This window comes from Felis catus, chromosome B1, assembly GCF_018350175.1.
Source record: "Felis catus isolate Fca126 chromosome B1, F.catus_Fca126_mat1.0, whole genome shotgun sequence".
In the NCBI taxonomy this organism is placed as follows: domain Eukaryota; kingdom Metazoa; phylum Chordata; class Mammalia; order Carnivora; family Felidae; genus Felis; species Felis catus.
This window is the reverse complement of record NC_058371.1, coordinates 92,149,999-92,169,478: the sequence shown is the minus strand read 5'-3', so window position 1 is coordinate 92,169,478 and position 19,480 is coordinate 92,149,999. Positions and strand designations below refer to the sequence as shown.

The window sequence follows — 19,480 nt, the reverse complement described above, 5'->3', positions numbered from 1 at the left end:
TTCACCAAAATTAATGAAGATCCCTCTGTTTTTCCATCTGGCTTCTACTGTTAAGTAGAGTATTAATTTATATTTATAGACATTTGACTTCGATAGTCCTCTAAAATTTTTGAGAAGCTCCCTGTTGTGACCACAATAATGTTCAGTAGCTTTATAAGCTTTTTATGTTTAAACCCTGCCTGTAGTTTTGCTGTATGTCATTCAGTGATTGTCAGCTTCTTGTGATTTGACACATTCTATTCTCTTTCTGGAATGCTCTCTCACCTACAAAACCTCTCCTCACCACATCTGTTTGGCCATCTCATACTCGTCAATTAAGATTCAACTCATTTTACTTTTTATTTTTTAATTTTTTTTTAAGTTTATTCTTGAGAGATAGAGACAGAGCATGAGCAGAGGAGGGGAAGAGGGAGGGGGAGACACAGAATTCAAAGTAGGCTCCAGGCTCTGAGCTGTCAGCACAGAGCCCAGTGCGGGGCTTGAACCCACGAACCGTGAGATCATGACCTGAGCCAAAGCTGGACGCTTAACCCACTGAGCTACCCAGGCATCCCTCATTTTACTTTTAATAATGAAGCCTGTCCAAAAAGAGATATGCATTCTTCTTGTAACTTCTTCTAGATTTTTATACATGATTGTTATTTTTAAAATATCTTGTAAAATATTGTTTTTACCACTGAATCGTTAACTCTTTTGGAACAGAATTCATGTGTATTCATTTTAGAGTCTCAAATCCCAGAATGATGTCTACAGCAAAGTAAACACCCATAAATGCTTATAGACTACATCAATGAATCAATAAATGAAACACCTTGAAACTAAGAGAGAACTTTTTTTTTTTTTTTCCTGTTTGGTTATCTAGGCATCTTCTTGACTTACGCAAATTAATAGAATTGTAATAATCTCTTAATGCCAAAACAAACAAACAATCCTCCAAACCTAACCATTTCTACTCCTAACATACTTGCCCCTGGGTTTCATCAATTTTTAACCTTCCATAATTTCTTTGTCCTTTTTATTCTGGTCTTAACTGTATTAGTCTTTTTATTCTTTTTTTCTGATTGATTACTTTTTCTTTAAAAACTCCCTAAGCCTCATGTTTCACCATCACCAACTGCCCATTTAATATAGTTTTCAATGGTTTGTTGTATATAATTTACAAACATATTTGTAACAATTAAGTCAATGTAAGATAATTAAACATGAACATAAAAGGAGATCCACTTTAAATACATGATTATGGGCAAGGGCAGGAACTTGTTAATAATACAGGATAACTATGGCTACAGGCAATTTAACTGACTTTCCTTTAGGTTTGGGGGTTTCCATGTAACTAACAGTTTTTAAGTCTTTGTTATCTTTACTCATCATCATTATTGCAAAAGTTATTTTCAAATTGTTTTCTTAGACAACTCTTTTTCTATGGCCTTGTGGCAACTGACTATCTCATACTTCTTTTTTCATAAGGTAGAATTTTGATTTTTTTATGTGAGAACTTTATTGTAAGATATGTAGGTAGGTTTGTACATTTGTCATGTTTTAATAATGATATAGATATCTTATATATAAACATACACTGCCAATACTATTTAACCAGAATCTGTTGCTGCCCCAGCAAAGATCGATTATTTAAAATTTGAATTTTTTTCTAGATTTATTGTGGTATTTTTCATAAATACTAAGTGTCTAATACGACTTTTACTTTTATTTATTATGTGGTTAAATATTTACAGTAATTAAGGTGAATCCTATTTAAACAAAAGTGTAAAGTTATGAGATGTAACACAACTATTTAAGGATCCAAATCTTGTCATTTAATTAGTACATAACTAAAATTATTTTAACCTTTAACAAGCATAATGTGATCTTGTTTCAACAATTCGCATGTTTGCGATTATTTTAAAGGTGAGTATAGTTCACTGCGTATTAGTTTTCAAATCTTTAATTATCTGATGATAGGTTAAATTGAAAGGGCAAGAGGGAGGTGGTTTAATGAGTTTCTAGGAGATAACTAAAATTAAAATGTATACATAGGCTTAGATTTTAGAATAAATGATTAAAAATTATGTTACTATGCAAAAAGAGAAAGAAGATTTGATCTAATATGCTATATCCACATCTCATAAAAACAAAGATTTCATTCAAAAGAAAGGTTACAATTTAATCATGATACAAAGAAATAATTTAAATGACAATAAAGATTGCCTTCGTGTATGATATTAAATTCATTACATATGAATTTATATTGTAGATAACTGCATTTCATTTCTCTATCTTTTGAATTTTATTATTTTTATTTATTTATTTTCTTCTTTGAATTTTCAATCTTAAATTAAAAAAAATTGTTATCTTAATTGTAAATCACTGTAGACTGAGATACATATGAAATTGAGGAATTATAGTGTTATAAAATAATTAGAAAATGTAACGCAACATGTTTTTCTAGAAAACACTGTACCATTTACCTCAGTAGTAACTAGTGTCACCTGTGGTGTCATGAAACAGATGCTTTAGGATAGGGCTGCCAGGTTTAACAAATAAATGACATGACACCTAAATGTTGCACGGAGCTATGTATACTAACAAATTATTCATTATTTACTTGAAATTCAAATGTAAGGGCATTCTGTATTTTATCTGGCAATCCTGCTCAAGGCGTTATGGAAGCCCATACGTAGTCTTGGAGTTTCTGACATGGTTGAGTGTGAGGGTTGTTTTCTGAATACAGAAAAAACAGTGGTCAGCTTTCACTTCTCAGTATGTCAGCATTTCAACCCCTATCTGAGCCTGCAAATTCCTCTTTTTAATCTGCTCTTTGTTCACACATAGAAGCAACTGAGTTATGTTAGGGGAAATCGGATCATTAAGTATATCAAATATACAGCCATATTTTTATACATAATTTCTAAGCTGTGTGTATCGTGTGTGTCTTTTTTGAAAATAAATTTGTGTGAATTGTGTCATAAGTATTTTATTTCCCAGTCCTGAAGATTTTGCATTTATTTTCATGGCTTAATTATCTAAGGTTTTACTTACATTATTTTGAAATTGTATTTGGCTTAAGTAGGTTATTAGTGGTTAATAAATTAGATGCAGAGCTATCTATATATTTTTAAATGAAGGTTTTATGTATTTGTTTTTAAAGTTTTTCCTATCTTTCATTGCTGGAATTTATGATTAGTTTTCATATAAAAGACAAAGGTGCACACATCACTAGTAATTGATCTAATATTGTGGTACAATGATGTTTGTTGCAGATAGGTCTATGTACATAAGATCCTTATACCTGTAGGAATGACCGATCCCATTCAGGCATTTTTCATGTCTTCTGCTTTGAAAGTTAATGCTAATTGCAACCTTACAGGGAAACAACTAATTTGATCTCCTTATAATGTTGTTTTGAAGAAAACTAGTTAAAATACAAGTGTCTAAATGTCAGTAAATGTTGTTGCTCATAATTGTCAGAAAAAAGAAGAACCATTTATTCTGTAAAGGAGTATAAGGATATCCTCTTAGAATTTTAGATACATAAACTAATGGTATTTGTGTAACTTAAATGAAAGCATCCTTTGTCATTATTAAAGCAAGATAACTGAGTGGCTTGTCTTCAAGAGATATTTCAAGGGTACTTCTTTATTACCAACATAAAAAAAAATGTGGTTTTCAAATAACTCTGGAACAAATCATAGTGTTCATATTTTAGTGGATTATGATAAAGGATTCCAGAAAAATGTTTGAAGATATTATAAACATAGAGGGCAATATATATTAGAGTTCCATTGCCTAAATATATGCTGATGTGGGATGGAAGTATTAAAAAACTAACTCAATCCCCAGCTTTGATTTTAAGATACCAATGATGCAAGGTGGTTTTATTCATCAAGAGAGCCTGACAGAGTGGCCAATGTGTGCTAGGTATTGTTGCCTTCTACTATTTTTCCCCTCTCAGGGAAAATTTCTTAAGCCTCTAAGGCATAATTTTCCACATTTCTAGATGATTCCTTCAGTCTGTAACTTTTATGCAATACCTTGTCATATGGGTTTTTATTTTTTCATAAATAATTTAAAAGCTTAATGGTTTTAATATTTCAAGAACAGATATTTAGAATACTGACCACTCTTGTGTTTAGATGGAAAAATTATGCATGATTACTGTGTTTTTAGATATCTAGCTTGAATCAATTTAGATAATGATAATAATCAAAGTGTATTGTCTAATTAAAGGAGCTGATACATGATCACTGGTTTTTGCTGTAGAGTTCAAAGCACTCTTAATTAATTTAGCTAATTAGAATTAAAGATTTTAAAAATGAAATTCAGTTACTATAATTGTACAGCTTTCCTGTTAAAAATAGTAGTGATAATTGACATGGTCGCAGTAACCCACAGGGTAGATATTTTCTAGTGAACCAGTTGTAAATGTACCTTTGTGAGAAGGTCATTTTAAATAACACATACCCATATGCACATAAACACATGCAAGTATACAGAAATTTCTAAAAGCCTATGGATCCTCTATCTAGAAAGAACCCATGATGTTTCAGGAGACTCACATCCTCATACAGAGTTGTGTGAGGGTCATGATATATGTCATAGTTGTGGACTGTACTTGTGGACAAATAGAAGCTCCTGTTTTGAAGGTTGTTAAATCTTTTAAATAACGATAAAGTTTGGCTTGAAAATAAATTTTGAGCAATGAATTCCTAAATTTTCCCTGGTAGTAAATTCAGGGCTTTGTACAGTACATCAACCTCTACTTGATATTGGGAGCACATTCCAGCTTATAAAATAAAGTATCTTTGTACATAACCATTCTTAGTGAGAATATGAGTCCTAATTCATTTTTAATCCATAGCCTCAAATTGGTATATAGTCTTTACCACAACTGAAATATAGCAGTATTTGTTACTTTGGATTTTTAGGGGAGATGGTGACTGTTGTTAAGTAACAGAAATCCAACCGAGTAAATTTTAAAGATCTAATTGGCTTTATTAAATGATTCACCAATTGGACAGCATCCGATCTGGTAAATTCAGGGGGCCCCTGAGGAATTTTGCAAAATGGAAGGTTTTTATAGAAGAAAGTTGGGGCAAGAAAGTTATTAGCAAAACGAAGGGAAGGAAGGAAAGGATTGTTCCAGGCAAGGCTGCTTTCCCATAGCGGGGGTAAGAAAGGGATTTATCATGCAAATTACCTCATCTTCCTTTGGGGAAGAGAGAGGGCCCTTGTGTCCCTAATCGCTAATCAAAAAGAAAAGTTTCTTCAGACTGACGATTAACACTGGATTTCTGGGAGGGAGAGGTTGAAACTGCAAATAGATTAGGTATGAGGCTCCTGTATAGGAATTTGGTCCAAGTGATGCCATTTTGAAAGATGAAAACGGCAGGCAATGGTTTTCTTTCTAATATTTCTGAAAAGAATATGCTCAACATGCTTGTTTTCTCTCAGAAATGATCCATTTTGCTCATTCTTGGTGTAAAATTCTATACCACAAAACTACGCTTGCCAATTACCTATCTCTGCGAACACCCATGAATTTAACTTTTAATAAACATTTATTAATTGTAAACTACATTGTAAGCATTACATAAACCTAAAGACTAAACTAAACACTTGGATTTAATACATATCTGTCGCATGAATGTTCTGAAGGCTTGTTTGAGTCATTCATTTTATAAATTTTTCTTTCTAAAAAACTAATCAAGTTTACATATGGGAACCACTTTCTCCAGATGAACTCTCGTTTTCTAAATGTATTCTATAATCTCTTAGCTCTGTCAACCTAAAATAAAGAGCATACTGTTTGATGAAAGGAAAAAAGGAAATTTAACATGAGGATGGTGTGAATATTACGAAATAAATGTAAGACCTCAAGATTATGCTGCACTAAGTTAGTACTATTAGACAAAAGACAATATATAATAACAGAAGGCTTTCAAGCTTTTTATAATTCATAATAATTATAACATTTAATCAGTTTTTGCCTTATATGGATCTTAAAATTTTAAACCTTTTTGTCATTTTTTTGTGAAAAGGAAAGCATTTACAATATGGACAATGTACGATTATATCTTAAAATATAAAAACAAATATAATACTGTTCAAGTGGGAAGATAAAAGACAAATCAAGCAGTGACCCACTTTTAATAGTAACCTCTACTATGCTTATTTCTGGACTTTACTGTTAAACAGAAAAAAAAATACATTTTTAAAGAGAATCCTCAAAAATGTCTCAGGAATAAGATAGAGGAAAGTTAAATGAATTGATTATTCAGCTGGACAGATCTCTAATGGAGACTTCCTTTTAAACGATCTTTCAGTTTATGATATGCTTTTACTCAGGACACAGAGGGCAGGTGTTTCTGACTTCTAGAAGGGGTAATGGGCTTTAACTTGTCTCTGCTAGTTTCACTTTACTTATAAAGAAGTGTCCTGACCTTGAGGCTCATTAAACTTTTGAATGCGCTCTGGAGTAGGTTACTGATCTCAGTATCTGGAAGTTTTTTACTGCACTGGAGTCTCAGTCATTTGGGATATTTGAAGGCTGTTCTTTCTTTCAGTCACAGAAGTAGGTTAGATCACTTCACACGTTTATATATTTCTTTAGCTTCTGTGGTTCATACTGTCATAAAGTATAAAGGATAACTTGCTTCCTGTTATGCAAATATAGAAATGTGAATATTCTAGTTATTTAATTTTCATTTTAATATATTATACTAAATTATTTTTCGGCAGGCAAATTATAATATTATTCATGGTATAAATAGATTATCAGCACTTTTATTTTTACAATTATTTCTGCAGCATACATGCTTATAGTTATTCTTCTTACGTCATTAATCAGAATTTGTAAATGTCCCAAAGTTTAATATCATACTTTACAGATGATCAAAGGCAATAACAGGATGACACAATATAAAGAAAAATATGCATCGGGGCGCCTGAGTGGCTCAGTCGATTGAGCATCCGACTTCGGCCCCGGTCATGATCTCACGGTTTGTGAGTTCGAGCCCCGCGTCAGGCTCTGTGCTGACAGCTCAGAGCCTGGAGCCTGCTTTGGATTCTGTGTCTCCCTCTCTCTCTCTGCCTCTTCCCAGGTCATGCTCGTACTCTGTTTCTGTCAAAAATAAACAAACTTAAAAAATTACAAAGAAAAATATGTATCATAAGTGTCATTAAAACCTATATGTTAAATATATTCATACCTATAATGTTAAATATATGCATACATACATGTATGCAAAATTATAAAAAAGGAGATATTTGAATATCTCTTTTCCATTAAGAGTAATTTTTTCATCCATGGTTCAGAAAATAATATAAAGGTCTTAAATATAAGATTTTTATGACTCACTTTGAAGAATAAATGAAGTGAATGAATAAATTGATATAAAAAGAATACCAACAGTCCTTTGCCTTTACTTTAGATTTGACTGAAAAGAAAATCTTTCATCTGTATCAAGTGACCAACTCCTTATGCATGCTGATGAATAACTAGGGGAAAAACGCATTTGTGAAATGAAGAGAAAAAGCAAAAAAAAAAATTCAAGTACGCTTTCATAATTCTAAAACATATGTAGAATATATCATAAAGCATAGAGATTCAGCATATTTGACCCATTCTCTCTAGCCTGAAATGTTTCAGCAAATGCATACCCATAATAGTTAACACTGCGGAATAACTGTCCTTGGCACTGACTCTAAAGTGTAATAACATTGCTTTTATATATGTATATATATTTGTGTGCTGCATGTCCAACATTAACCCAGACAGCCCCCAAGGACAATGAATATTCAGTATTCAAAATCAGCTCTTAAAAGGCTTGAAACAAAATGTATGTGACTATAACTTTAGTAATAATATTTCATTTTCTCTAGTTTATCTGGCACTACTTCACATTTGGGAAATTTGATGCTGAAATAGAGGAAATCTTTCCTTCCCATCCTACTTGGTTCTGACCTTCAACCTCAGCCTTTACGCTTGTCCTGTTCAGATTTGCATTCCTGACTTAACAGATAGGTGGGAGGTGGTAATTTAATAAAAGGCGGTTGTATTATTCATACAACTACTTGAAATAGGTGCACTTTAAATAAAAGCGGCACACAAGTAACCCTAAGCAGTAACTAAAATATGCATTTTAAATTTATGTTGAGATTTAAGGTATCAAGTATAATGTGTGCTAAACTTCTGTGTTCTTAAAATTCTGGACTGTTTCAGTAAAAACAATTTGTTTTTGTATCTTGACTACATGAAATAAACATGTAATATCCACACTAAAGGGTTTCTCCATAAGTATTTTATAACCTAATGAGAAACATTTTACTGATTTAAATATGTGTTAGGTTGACTAATTTCCGCATTATACTGCGATGTGCTTTTCGGTATATTAATTCTTACACGTAATAAATTACTCTATAGGTTGTGGATAGGTCACTCGAGTTTGTTCCGTCCTCGAACTACTAGAAAGTTGTTTCTTATAAATCAGTAGTTTAAGAAAAAAAAGTTTCATCCTGTAAGTAGTATCCCCTCCTTATTTTGAGAAAAGTAGTATTATTTGCAGGATGTTCGTGTGTCCTGAGTTATCCATGAAAGCACAAGATTATGTCCTGTGCTTCCTTTTACTCACACAATTATTTGGATTAGACAGTAAATTATTTGACCCCTGCAATTATTTGTTCAAATTCATTTTACAAACCTGAATTTCCATGGTGCTTAATTATTGTCATTTACTGAGGCATTTTAAATTCTGATTGGTATAAACAAAATATATTTAAACTATATATATTCACGTTTATCATGAAACAGGGAATTCGAATTCAAGAACATAGGAAAATAATATTTGATTGCTTAAAAAGAGGAAAATTTCTATTTTCTTTAATAGAATATTCTCTATAGCATTATGACCAGGTAAGTTATAATAACTACCATATAATCCTGGGTTGTAGCTAACTTTTTTATAATTCATGATATTATATTACAAAAATATGTATATTTTGATTGTTCAATATGAGTTACCACCAGGGACATGTAAATATTCATTTTCACTTTATTTCTGTCAATTATGGTGCCTGACTTTTCCAATTTTAGTTGATGTGTCTGCTAAATGGTGACCTAGGGAAGAAATGTTTGGTGATTTGTTCAGAAACTGAATTTGTGAGGAAAAATAAATGTGAGAATTGGAGAAATAAATTAAGAAAAACATATTAACTAGATAATCTCCTTGAAATAAATGGAAATACCACAGAAGAAAAATTATTCTGATCAGTATGTTCTTATGTTTGTGTTAAAAAAAATAAACAAAAGAAACAAAAAAGCCAACTATTTACCAGATTGAGACAATCCAGTTATGCCATTTAGTGTAATTCTTAATTTTTAATTATATTTTAATTTATATATGTGTATATATTATTACAATCGATTTTACACAACAGAATTGCTTTTTATCACAATTGAACACTATTTTCTGCACATTTTCATTATATATCTATTACGTGCCAGATGCTGACTTAGCCAATGCAGTTTCTGCTCTCACTGTGCTTATTGCCTAATATAAAGATTATAGAAAGGTAGGAAGAAATATCCGTTATCATTATAAATAAATAAAATACTTAAAATCATAAAATCTAACTGATTGGATTTGGAAATTCTACCTCATATTTCAGTACATTTTATAAGACTGGACCAAATTCAATATCTTTTTTCCTGTCACCCTTTTATAAGAAAACGGATTCCTTTTAGGGAATAAATTTATTATTATTATTTTTGTACACATTAAAAGGTTTGGTTTTCACATAATATAAACGATGAAGTAAAGTAAAACCAGAAAATGTGAGGCATTTTTTAACTTTTTAATTACATCAACTTTTTCTAGTACAGGTTTCTGTATGATATGTTGATTTAATATATATAATTTGGAATTTTTTCAATTAAACGTATAACCAGTTATTTGTAGATATTCTAATGACTCATTCTAGAATGTTTACAGGCCACACTTTTTTTTTCTATACTCTGATCGTGCATAAGTAATGAAGTGGGGATTGTTCTGTATGTAACTTCAAAAGTTTAATCTCCACATAATTGGTGCTTGATATATAAAACATACCTTTCCCACACAAAACTCATTTTCTAAAATACCAAAATAGACATTTTTAGAAACCCACGCAACGGATTGACTTGACAATTAGAAACCAAGGCTAACACTGAAATACTTTGACACGACGTGGGTCTGGTATAGGGAGACGACTTATTTCCAGTTGTATTTGTTTCTTTTCCAGTAACGTGCAATTCTAAACTCCCAAACGCAGGCTCCTTTTCTTAGAGTATTTTTCTTTCTTTTTCACAGCACGGAAAAGGATATGCTAGTCAATTCTACAGGATTTACCTGAAGCAGCATGATTTGCACAAAGTCGACCAACAAAAGCATCAACTTTTCAACTTCATTATCTTGGCCATCAGTTAGTTGTGTGTAACCGAGTACTAGATTGCCGGCGGAGTCATCGTGGCCAATTATAGGACCTAATTGCTCTCAGCAGGCCTGAGAAATGAGTTGAAATGTGCAGAACTGTAGAAACTTTAGAGGCAACTGCTTTTGCCTCTCCGATCAGTGTGTGCCTGTTTACAGCACTATATATCTTTCTCTCTCCAAATGTCACTGAGCCCTTTACATGTTTATATTCACCACGAGAAGCCAGTCATAAAGATAAAGGAAATTTGTGCATTATAAATGCAATATCACTGTTTTAAACTTGACTGTTTTATATTCTTTTTGTGTGATCAAGTGTTCCCCAAACTATTCCAACTTTACAAGACAGATTGTGATTATGTTCTTTTCACCTGTGGGTTATAAAAAATGTTGTATTCTGAAGACCCACAAAATATCAAAGACATTCTGTAGTTTATACACCGTGTTGCAAAGTGTTTACTGTACTATTTCAAAGCTTCTAAATAAATATAAAATATATATATTATATTATATAATTTTCCTAAAATGTGGTACAACTCAGTTGGTTTTTAAATGGATTCATACAGTCCACATCATATAGTAAAGTGAAGGTAATTCAGGGTCCCAAAGATAAACTTGCTAAGAAAAGAATAATCATTAATAGTTTCCTCCCAATTTTCATCTTATACAACCCTGTTTTTCCTTGTTTAAAAGAAAATGAAGCTCTAAGCTACACAATTTTGTCAAGAACTTGTACTGAATTTTCAATGCCAAAGATATAGCTGTCGATGTTATCAGAAGAGCACTGAATATGTAATATCAGAATATCTAACAATCTACATTCTTTCGATTCTATTTCTATGGCTTTGAATTTAGAATCATTTAAAGCTTTTATAAAGAATCTATAAATCCACCTGTATTTGTTGTTAGAAAAAAAAACAAAAACAAACACTGGGTGTCTGTACATTTTGTGGTGTAAAATACGTAATTGAGATTACTATTTTAAGAAGTCCTCAACCGTATAACTCACACAGAATTTTATTTTACATAGTTTTACATAGTTTTGTGACTCTTACTAACACATGAATATAAAATCTATTTATAACTCTATATGAACATATAGAGATATATAAGTATCTGAACTGGTAAAGAGTAACTATAAGATATAAGTGATCTCTAAATTTAAAATAAGTTAAATAAATTTGGAGATAGATATGGTACATTATTGTTTCAGTATTATCTTACATGTGAAGATTTTATAGCTTAAATATAGTCAGTGTTTTATTAATGAGAAAATTCTTTGAGTCAGCCTTGAAAAGTTAAGCTTGCCTTTTATTTTCATGTCCACGAAGTTAATTATTAAATTCATTTAGATGTATTTTCCTTTCTTTTACATAGTTTTCTTTTTACCAGCTGTTGTTTATTGCTTAATTAAGAGAGAAATTAAGAGAGAAAAATCAGAGGATGTGAGATAATCTTAGCAAAAAACAGAATTCTCAAAGCTCCCTCCTAAGAAAGCCTTCAACATTTCTAAATGTTTGCCCAATCCAAATTACAGATCAATTTTGACACATTTACCTTAACTGCTAACTGATCTTCTGGATTCAGTGATAGTTTGAGCTGTGCTGTATTATTAAAGAGCAGACTAAAGCTTAACACATAACAAATGTTTCCCACCTAGTTTTATGGTCATGTAAATGGGAATATTTTCCTTCGATTTAACAATAAAATGCATACATATTTTCAGAGGACCTTGATATGTAGATTTGAGTGATATCTTGGCATCACTCATTTGACTTATCAAATGACAGAGATTAATATGTCGTAATCCCAATCATTTTATCTATTGAAGTATGTGTAATATTCCAGTCTTTTGGGGACCCTTTAAAAATACGTAAAACCAATCCATCGCATATGACACAAAAGCACATACGTTCACAAAAGTGCAGCAGTAACATTTTCTCAAACTTTTGGCGCTACTTCATTAAGATTTTGAATGATAGACTATTTTAATAAGGATATGTTTCTATATAATTTAGCTGGAAAAATGTCTGTTTGTTGTAATTGCTTTTTAAACAAGAAAATGATTTTCTTGTTGAATCACTGCTTTAATTAAAACCTTTCATTCATCATTTTCCAATTATGGCGGAAAACACACATCCATCTGCCTTATCACATGCATTAAAAATAAGGTTATATTCATTTCATGTATTATGTTTATATTCATTCATTCAATGTTAAGAAGGTTTCTTTACTTATTTAGACTTTTATGTCATCGTATATCATCTCCCTTGAACAAACTTCTTATGCCATATATTTATGCATTCGGTTTTTATATATCATAGTAACAGTTATTCTAATTTACATTCTAATTATTAAATTATATCATCAATCAACAAAAACAAACAACAAAAACAAGAAAATTTTACCCAATTTGTGGGAAAGATAGAATTTGCTAAAATCCTAAACAGTTATTAATCATGTATTGTATCCAGAATAAATCAGAAGTTACCAGAGAGTAATGATATAATTTTAGCTAATTGGCTAGGATGTTTTCTACCAATGAGAGGGGGACTATAAAATAGAAAAATGCAACCAATCAATAATAAAGGTTTACAAAAAAACATGTATTAGATTACCATGAAAAGGAATTTTAGAATAGTTTTTCTGTTTAATCCAGTCATCTTAATATCCAGTCTTACATAATTTCATACATATCAAAAAATACTATCTAAATTATTAGATGACATTTCATCAATAAATTACTTCAGAAACGAATGATCATGACATTTACTCCTTGATAAACACGGTTCGTTCTAAAGTAGTAAAAATGTCAAAATATTTTCCTGTGGAAACAGTGTCTTAACGTTTCAAAGGTATGTCAAACGACAATTTTTAGAAATATTTCCTCCACGTGTAAAATTCTAATTCTTATCTTGTAAACATAATTTTGTGAAATCATTTTCAATCAATATTTAAGTATCACATCATAATTACTTTACAGATATAATGGTATCACTCTAAGTGTATCATCTTTCTTGGGAACTATTGAGAAATATGTATATTTTGTTTTTTGAAGATATTAAATGCAATGCCTTTATCAAACATTGCAAATTAAGTACTATAGTAGAGGATTTAAATATTTTAATTACTCCCGTTTCCTTTTAATTTCCTCCTGTTTCATTTCTTAATAGTGTTATAATTTGCCGCCGGATCTCCTGTACTGTAGAAACCTCCTTATTTCTTCAATAAGAGGAAGAAAAAACATCCTCATAATTCTCAACATAAACTTTAATAACTGTCTATTAATTATGCCGTTTTAACTTTACAAAAATAGTTTACTGGAGTAAAATTAATATTTAATACGACTACTGACTCAGAATGTTGCAAATGTTAGGCAGCATAAAAAAAATTACTTACGGTGCTGACTGATCATAGCACTGTTATTTGTCATGACATGTGGTTTTCTTTTTCCCCCTCATATTTCTATGTGTGCTTTTAATACCCGAGGAACTCAAAACCATTTAAAATCTTGGTATACTTGATAATTTTTCTGAAAATCTTATATTTTTCATATTGCAATTTCTTGGGTTCTTTATCTTTTTCAAAACTCTAATTTTGTAGTGGTAAAGGCTTTGCACTTAACATCCTTTTTATGTTCCTTTTTAACAAGGAAAAACAGAAAATGACAAAGTTCCATATTTTTTATGCCATGGAGTAGTAAAATTATTTTATATATATTGTTAGCACTTCAAGGACTATCCCTCTGCTAGGTCGAACAAAATCCTTATACAGTAATTTGTGAAGCTACTGTTCAATAGAATATTTTTGTTTCTTCTAAAACTTGGCATAGGTTTTAGATTATAGCATTCTATGAGAATGCTGGGAGATGGGTGCCGCCAGAGTATTGCAGGCAATAATATGACTAAAATTCTAATACCTTTAGTGTGCATGCATGTATTTCTAACCACTGTTATTTTTTAAGTATTTGTAAAATTAGAAAAATGACTTTTATTTCTTGAAAACTTGTCACATGCTTAGTTTGAAGTTTTACACTTCAGATGTTTTTGAGTTGCGTGCAATTTTTGCATTAATGATGCAAATATTAAAATCTCGCATGAGACTCAAAAACTTCTGAATGATAGAACTCAGACTTCCAATATATCCGTACATCATAGAGCTGAAAGTAAGCAGGGAATTTCAGCTCTAAACACATTTTCAAGACAGTTATCTGTGAGTGAAAACAGGGTATTATAACAAAAGATGAGTTTAAATCTTAACTATAGTGTTTGTTACTGTGAATGCTATAATAATACATAAGTAAAATGAGTGTAAATGTAATATATTATTTTATACTGCTGTATACACATGAAATAAATAAAACTAGGATACATATTATGCCATTTTTCCATGCATGGATCTTCCACTGACGCCCGTGGGAGCTTTGAATAAAAATCAGTGGCAAAATATGGCCCTAAGTTTAAAAACAACTAATGCTGATTTAGTAAATTCAGTCTTAATATAACAGGTCTAAGGGGACATCTGTTCAAAACTGAGTTTCATTCGAAGAAACATATGCTAGGTTTAAAGGATTTTGCGATATTTACACTTTTGAAAGTAGGCATTTAATTCTATATGATTCTCATGATACCCACAATGAATATTTTAAATGTATATATTTTTCCACCTATTGTTATATTTTCTTCTTAAGTTTTTTGATTTGTAGTAATACCAAGGGCCCACAAGGAATAATGTAGCTGTTTGACACAGGATATGAATGCCTTCGAGCAATAAAAGGAAAATATTTTATCTAAAATTTTAGACACAAATTACTTCATATTTAAAATCAATGGACACATAAGAAAAAAAATAAAATTCATATGGGTATCATATTCCAAGAAGAAAACATAAATTAAGGTATAGTGTTTTTTAATAATGATAACAATAATCTGGACAAATCTTACAGAAATTTATATTCTGAAATAACTAAAAGGTAAAAGAAAAGTGTGCTTTGTAACCTAATGTGTGGTTTACGTAACCAATTTTCTTGAGTTCAAACTACACATACCTGGACAGAAACTCATTTTATGAAGCAACAAGGGATAGGGATTGGACTAGGTATTTCTCTTCCTCTTTATGTCTAATAAAGCCAGCCCTATGGTGGGAAAAAAACTAATAAAAATATACAGGAACGATTCTCAAGAGAATGTTAACAGCGATAGTTACAAGTTGCTTTGTTCCCCTAGACCTGTCCCTCCTGTCCCTTACTTTTACCCTTTCTGGGAATCATATCATGGACTCTTCTATGTAACCAAGATTATGAATTTTCAGACGTAAAAATTAAATTTTATTAAATTACACACTTCTATTAAGGTCCAACAATGAGGAGAGGTAGGAATGCATAGTAATATCTGCCTTCATGAAAATTCTAGTTTGCTTTGAGAACCAAAGAAACTATAGGAAAATGTGAAATAATTCAACAGTCAAATAATTAAGTAATCAAATTTGTGGTCAAAACCCAATAGTGGGTCACAAGAGTAATTCAGTGTATTAAGACAATAACATAAAAATAAAACTAGAAGTAAATAGAATAGGAAAAAAAGTAGAGTAGAAGAGTATGAAAACACGTCACTCATGGTAAAAACAAATAGTTCTTTGTGAAACATTTTTTTTCCGATACATGTGTAAAATAGGTCACAATGTGAAATATATTTCTCGCTGTGAATCATTACCCAAATGTTTGAAAAGCACCGCATCGTATGATCACTATTTCAAATTTAAATTTCTTTAATGCTATAGAAAGTCAGGGGAGATCTTTTCAAAAAGTTATCTCACATCTGAATTTTGATCTTTACTTTTGTAAAATATGAAGTACACTTAGCTGTGAAATTCTTATGAGAATTAGGTGAACTGACACGTGTGAAATGCATAGCACAATGCTAACGCACATTAAGTGGTGTATTTAATTATTAATATTGCTTTTCATCACTTTGTCGCTATTCTTGATTCTCAAAAGTTTGGAATACAGGCAACAAACGGAAATCATTCCTTTCTCAAAACTCTAGTCTGCTTCTGAGTTGTATTTGACCAGCGCTGATTGCAAAATTGCAAGATGAAAGTTAACTTGCCTTTGGTATCTACTCATAAGCTCAGTTCACCTTTGCCTCTCTATTTATTGGTGGTATGGAGTCCAGGAAGTAAAACTCACAGCTGCTGAGCTCCAGGCGTTTCCCTCGCCCCCCTTTGCAACTCTCAAATAGCCCTCTATCCCTACTATTGAAAAATATATATGTATGATTGCACTAGGATATATTTACCTGATATTTCCCCCTTGACCCCCAATGTGCTTTTTGAATAACTTTCTATTTCCATGCAAATAAATGTTTGTTGGAGTTACTGAATAATTGACAGAATCATATTTTTTTGCATATGATATATCATAAAATGAATCTGGACAGTGTTAAATAACAAAAATTCAATTGAGTAAATTTTAAAGTTCTAACTGGCTTTATCGAACAATTCAGAAATCTGACATCTCATCTAGCAAGTAGAAAAGAGCTCCAAAGGGCTACAGAAAGGGAAAGGTTTCATAAATCCAGAACAAGGGAATCATAAACCAAATAAAGGACTATTTCCGGCAAGATAGGCAAGATCGCCTCCCTTTGGGGGCTAACAGGGACTTATTACGTGGATTACTTCACTAGTGCTGAGCAGAGAATTCCAGACTGACTAAGATTGCATTTCTGGGGAAGGCTGAAACTACAATTAGGTTAGGAATAAAGCCCCTGTTTGGCAATGCGGGCCTAGCAGAAGCAACTCCATTTTGGATGTGTGGTTTCCTTTTTAACAATTCCTTCCTTTAGATCAGACTGTCAGCTTGACTGAGATATGTCATCAAAATTGAAGGCATTAGCACCCCTCTCGGCTACCACTCGCAGCTTTTGTTGTTTCTTTGTGTGGTTTCCATAGGTCACTGTTCCAGGTTCATAGTCCTTAGATTCATCATTCTCTTTGCTTCTTTTTTTGAAATCCCAGTCTTGGGGAGATCATTTTCTTGGTGGCTAGCAGCTGTGAACATACATTTAAAGCTTTTGAGAGAATACAATGCACTAGGGAGATTATTATTATTATAATAGGCAGGATAGTTTTTAATGTGTGGCGTGCACTTTGGAGCCATGGTCCCCCAAACCCAAACCAATCAAAATCAAAAAAGTCAAAGAAAGACCCCCCTAAAAGAGTAACCTTTTTAAGCCAAGTGGCTTGCTCAATGATCTTATATAACCGGGTTTCAACTTCCACAGAAGTATTAATTCAGGTACAGCACATTGGTGTTGGCCATAGCACTGATACCTTCTTGCTGAGCTTAAAGATAATCAAGGGCTGGGGTGCCTGGGTGGCTCAGTCAGTTGGGTGTCCCACTTCGGTTCAGGTCATGATCTCACAGTCTGTGAGTCCAAGCCCCGTCTCGGGCTCTGTGCTGATAGCTCAGAGCCTGGAACCTGCTTCAGATTCTGTCTGTCTCCCTCCCTCTCTCTCTGCCTCTCCCCTGCTCATGCTCTGTGTTTCTCTATCTCAAAAATAAATAAAAAAATTTTTTTTAATTAAAAAAAAAAGATAATCAAGAGCTATCTTGTCCTTAAGAACTACCTTGGTCAGAAACGTCTAAAACTTTTTCTTGGGTAGCTATTGTTTTAGCATCAGATTCTACAATATCTTCAAGAATTAAGGAGAGGTTTCCCATCATATTCTCATTTACATTTACTCCTGGCCAAGGAAGTATGGCCCTGCCAAAGGAAGCAAATCTTGAGTCACTAGTGCCTCCTGAGAGGTTCTTTCTAATTGGATGGTGTGAATTCAGGGGAGTCAATTCACGAAGTATCTTAGTTTGTGGAAAATTAGAGGCACAGTTGGATAACCCAAGAGGCATGGCCCAGTTATGTACCAGCCATAACTAGGTATTCAGGTCCAAGAAGAATGAAAAGTATCATAGACAAAGACAAAGCCAATTAGGGCACAAACCATTCCCATTAAGGAGGTTCTGTTAATGGATTCGTTTACAGAGATTAATGCATTTGCCCCATTCAACCCAGGGGTCAACTAGGTTCTCAGCACATTCAGAAAGTAAATCTCATTGTCTGAAATAAAAAGGCCTTGCAAAGATGGGTGCTGCTGAAGAGATTTCTTAGTGGGCAGATCTGATCCAGATGTTCATGGCAATGTGGGAGTGGGATTCTACAAAGATTTACATAGGTATATGGGTCTAACTGCTTAAATACAGCTATAATTGGAGAAGGGGAAAAAAAAAACAAGGCACTGGATATTCTGATCATAAAAGTGGAACTTGGTAAGAGACTTCCAAGATTGACGAGTTCACCCCCATTAGCATTGGTGTAGGAAATATGGATGGGGGTGTTGTGTATCTTTCCAGACCGATGTCAGAGTAAATGAAAGAAAGAGAAGGAAAAAAAAAAAAAGCTTTCATGTTCAGTTAAAGTATGAAGTGTGGATCTGGTGTCCTGGGTGGAAGGAGCCTACACTCATGTCAGCTGCTTCTATTCCTCGTCAGTTTGATTTGGGGGTCTTCAGCGTCTGTGCAGGCCAAGATGTCAGGTAAAGCCTTCTTTAGCTGTGAGATGTGTACCTTAGACTCAGTGCCTTCTAGATTTGCAGCAGTGTCAGTGGTCAAGAAGACTCAGTAATGTTCTTTCCAGTGGGGCTCAGGTTGATGTTTCCAGAATACCCAGTCACTAGGCTTCAGACAATGACCAACAAACAGAATCTTTTGAATTGAGATCTTGGATCCCAAGACTTGGAAGTCTTCTTTAATCTGTTGATACTTAGAAATGTTAAATAATGATCGTATATAAGACACTAAATAAGACATTATTGACATATTTATTAATATATATTAATATAAGACATGAAATACTTTTGGTAACGAGTCATACTATCATGACAACAAGGGATCAGCAGAAAGTTGTATACCAATAGACATTGGTCTACTGGTGACTATCTCATGTAGAGTTAGTTTGTTTCCC

At 32.4% G+C, this 19,480-nt stretch overlaps 1 protein-coding gene across 2 annotated transcripts in view; it reads left to right on the top strand.

The window, feature by feature from the left end:
- Positions 1-19,480, top strand: part of PCDH10 (protocadherin 10) — a 62,265-nt gene that overhangs the window by 29,431 nt on the left and 13,354 nt on the right. Inside the window, exon 5 of one of the 2 annotated variants that reach the window (XM_011281685.4) lies at positions 10,344-16,843. The exons of the other annotated variant lie outside the window; for it this stretch is intronic. Coding sequence (XP_011279987.1) covers positions 10,344-10,363 — 20 coding nt within the window. The 3' untranslated portion in view covers positions 10,364-16,843. Of the gene's footprint in view, positions 1-10,343; positions 16,844-19,480 lie in introns of those variants that run through there. 2 annotated transcript variants of the gene reach the window in all.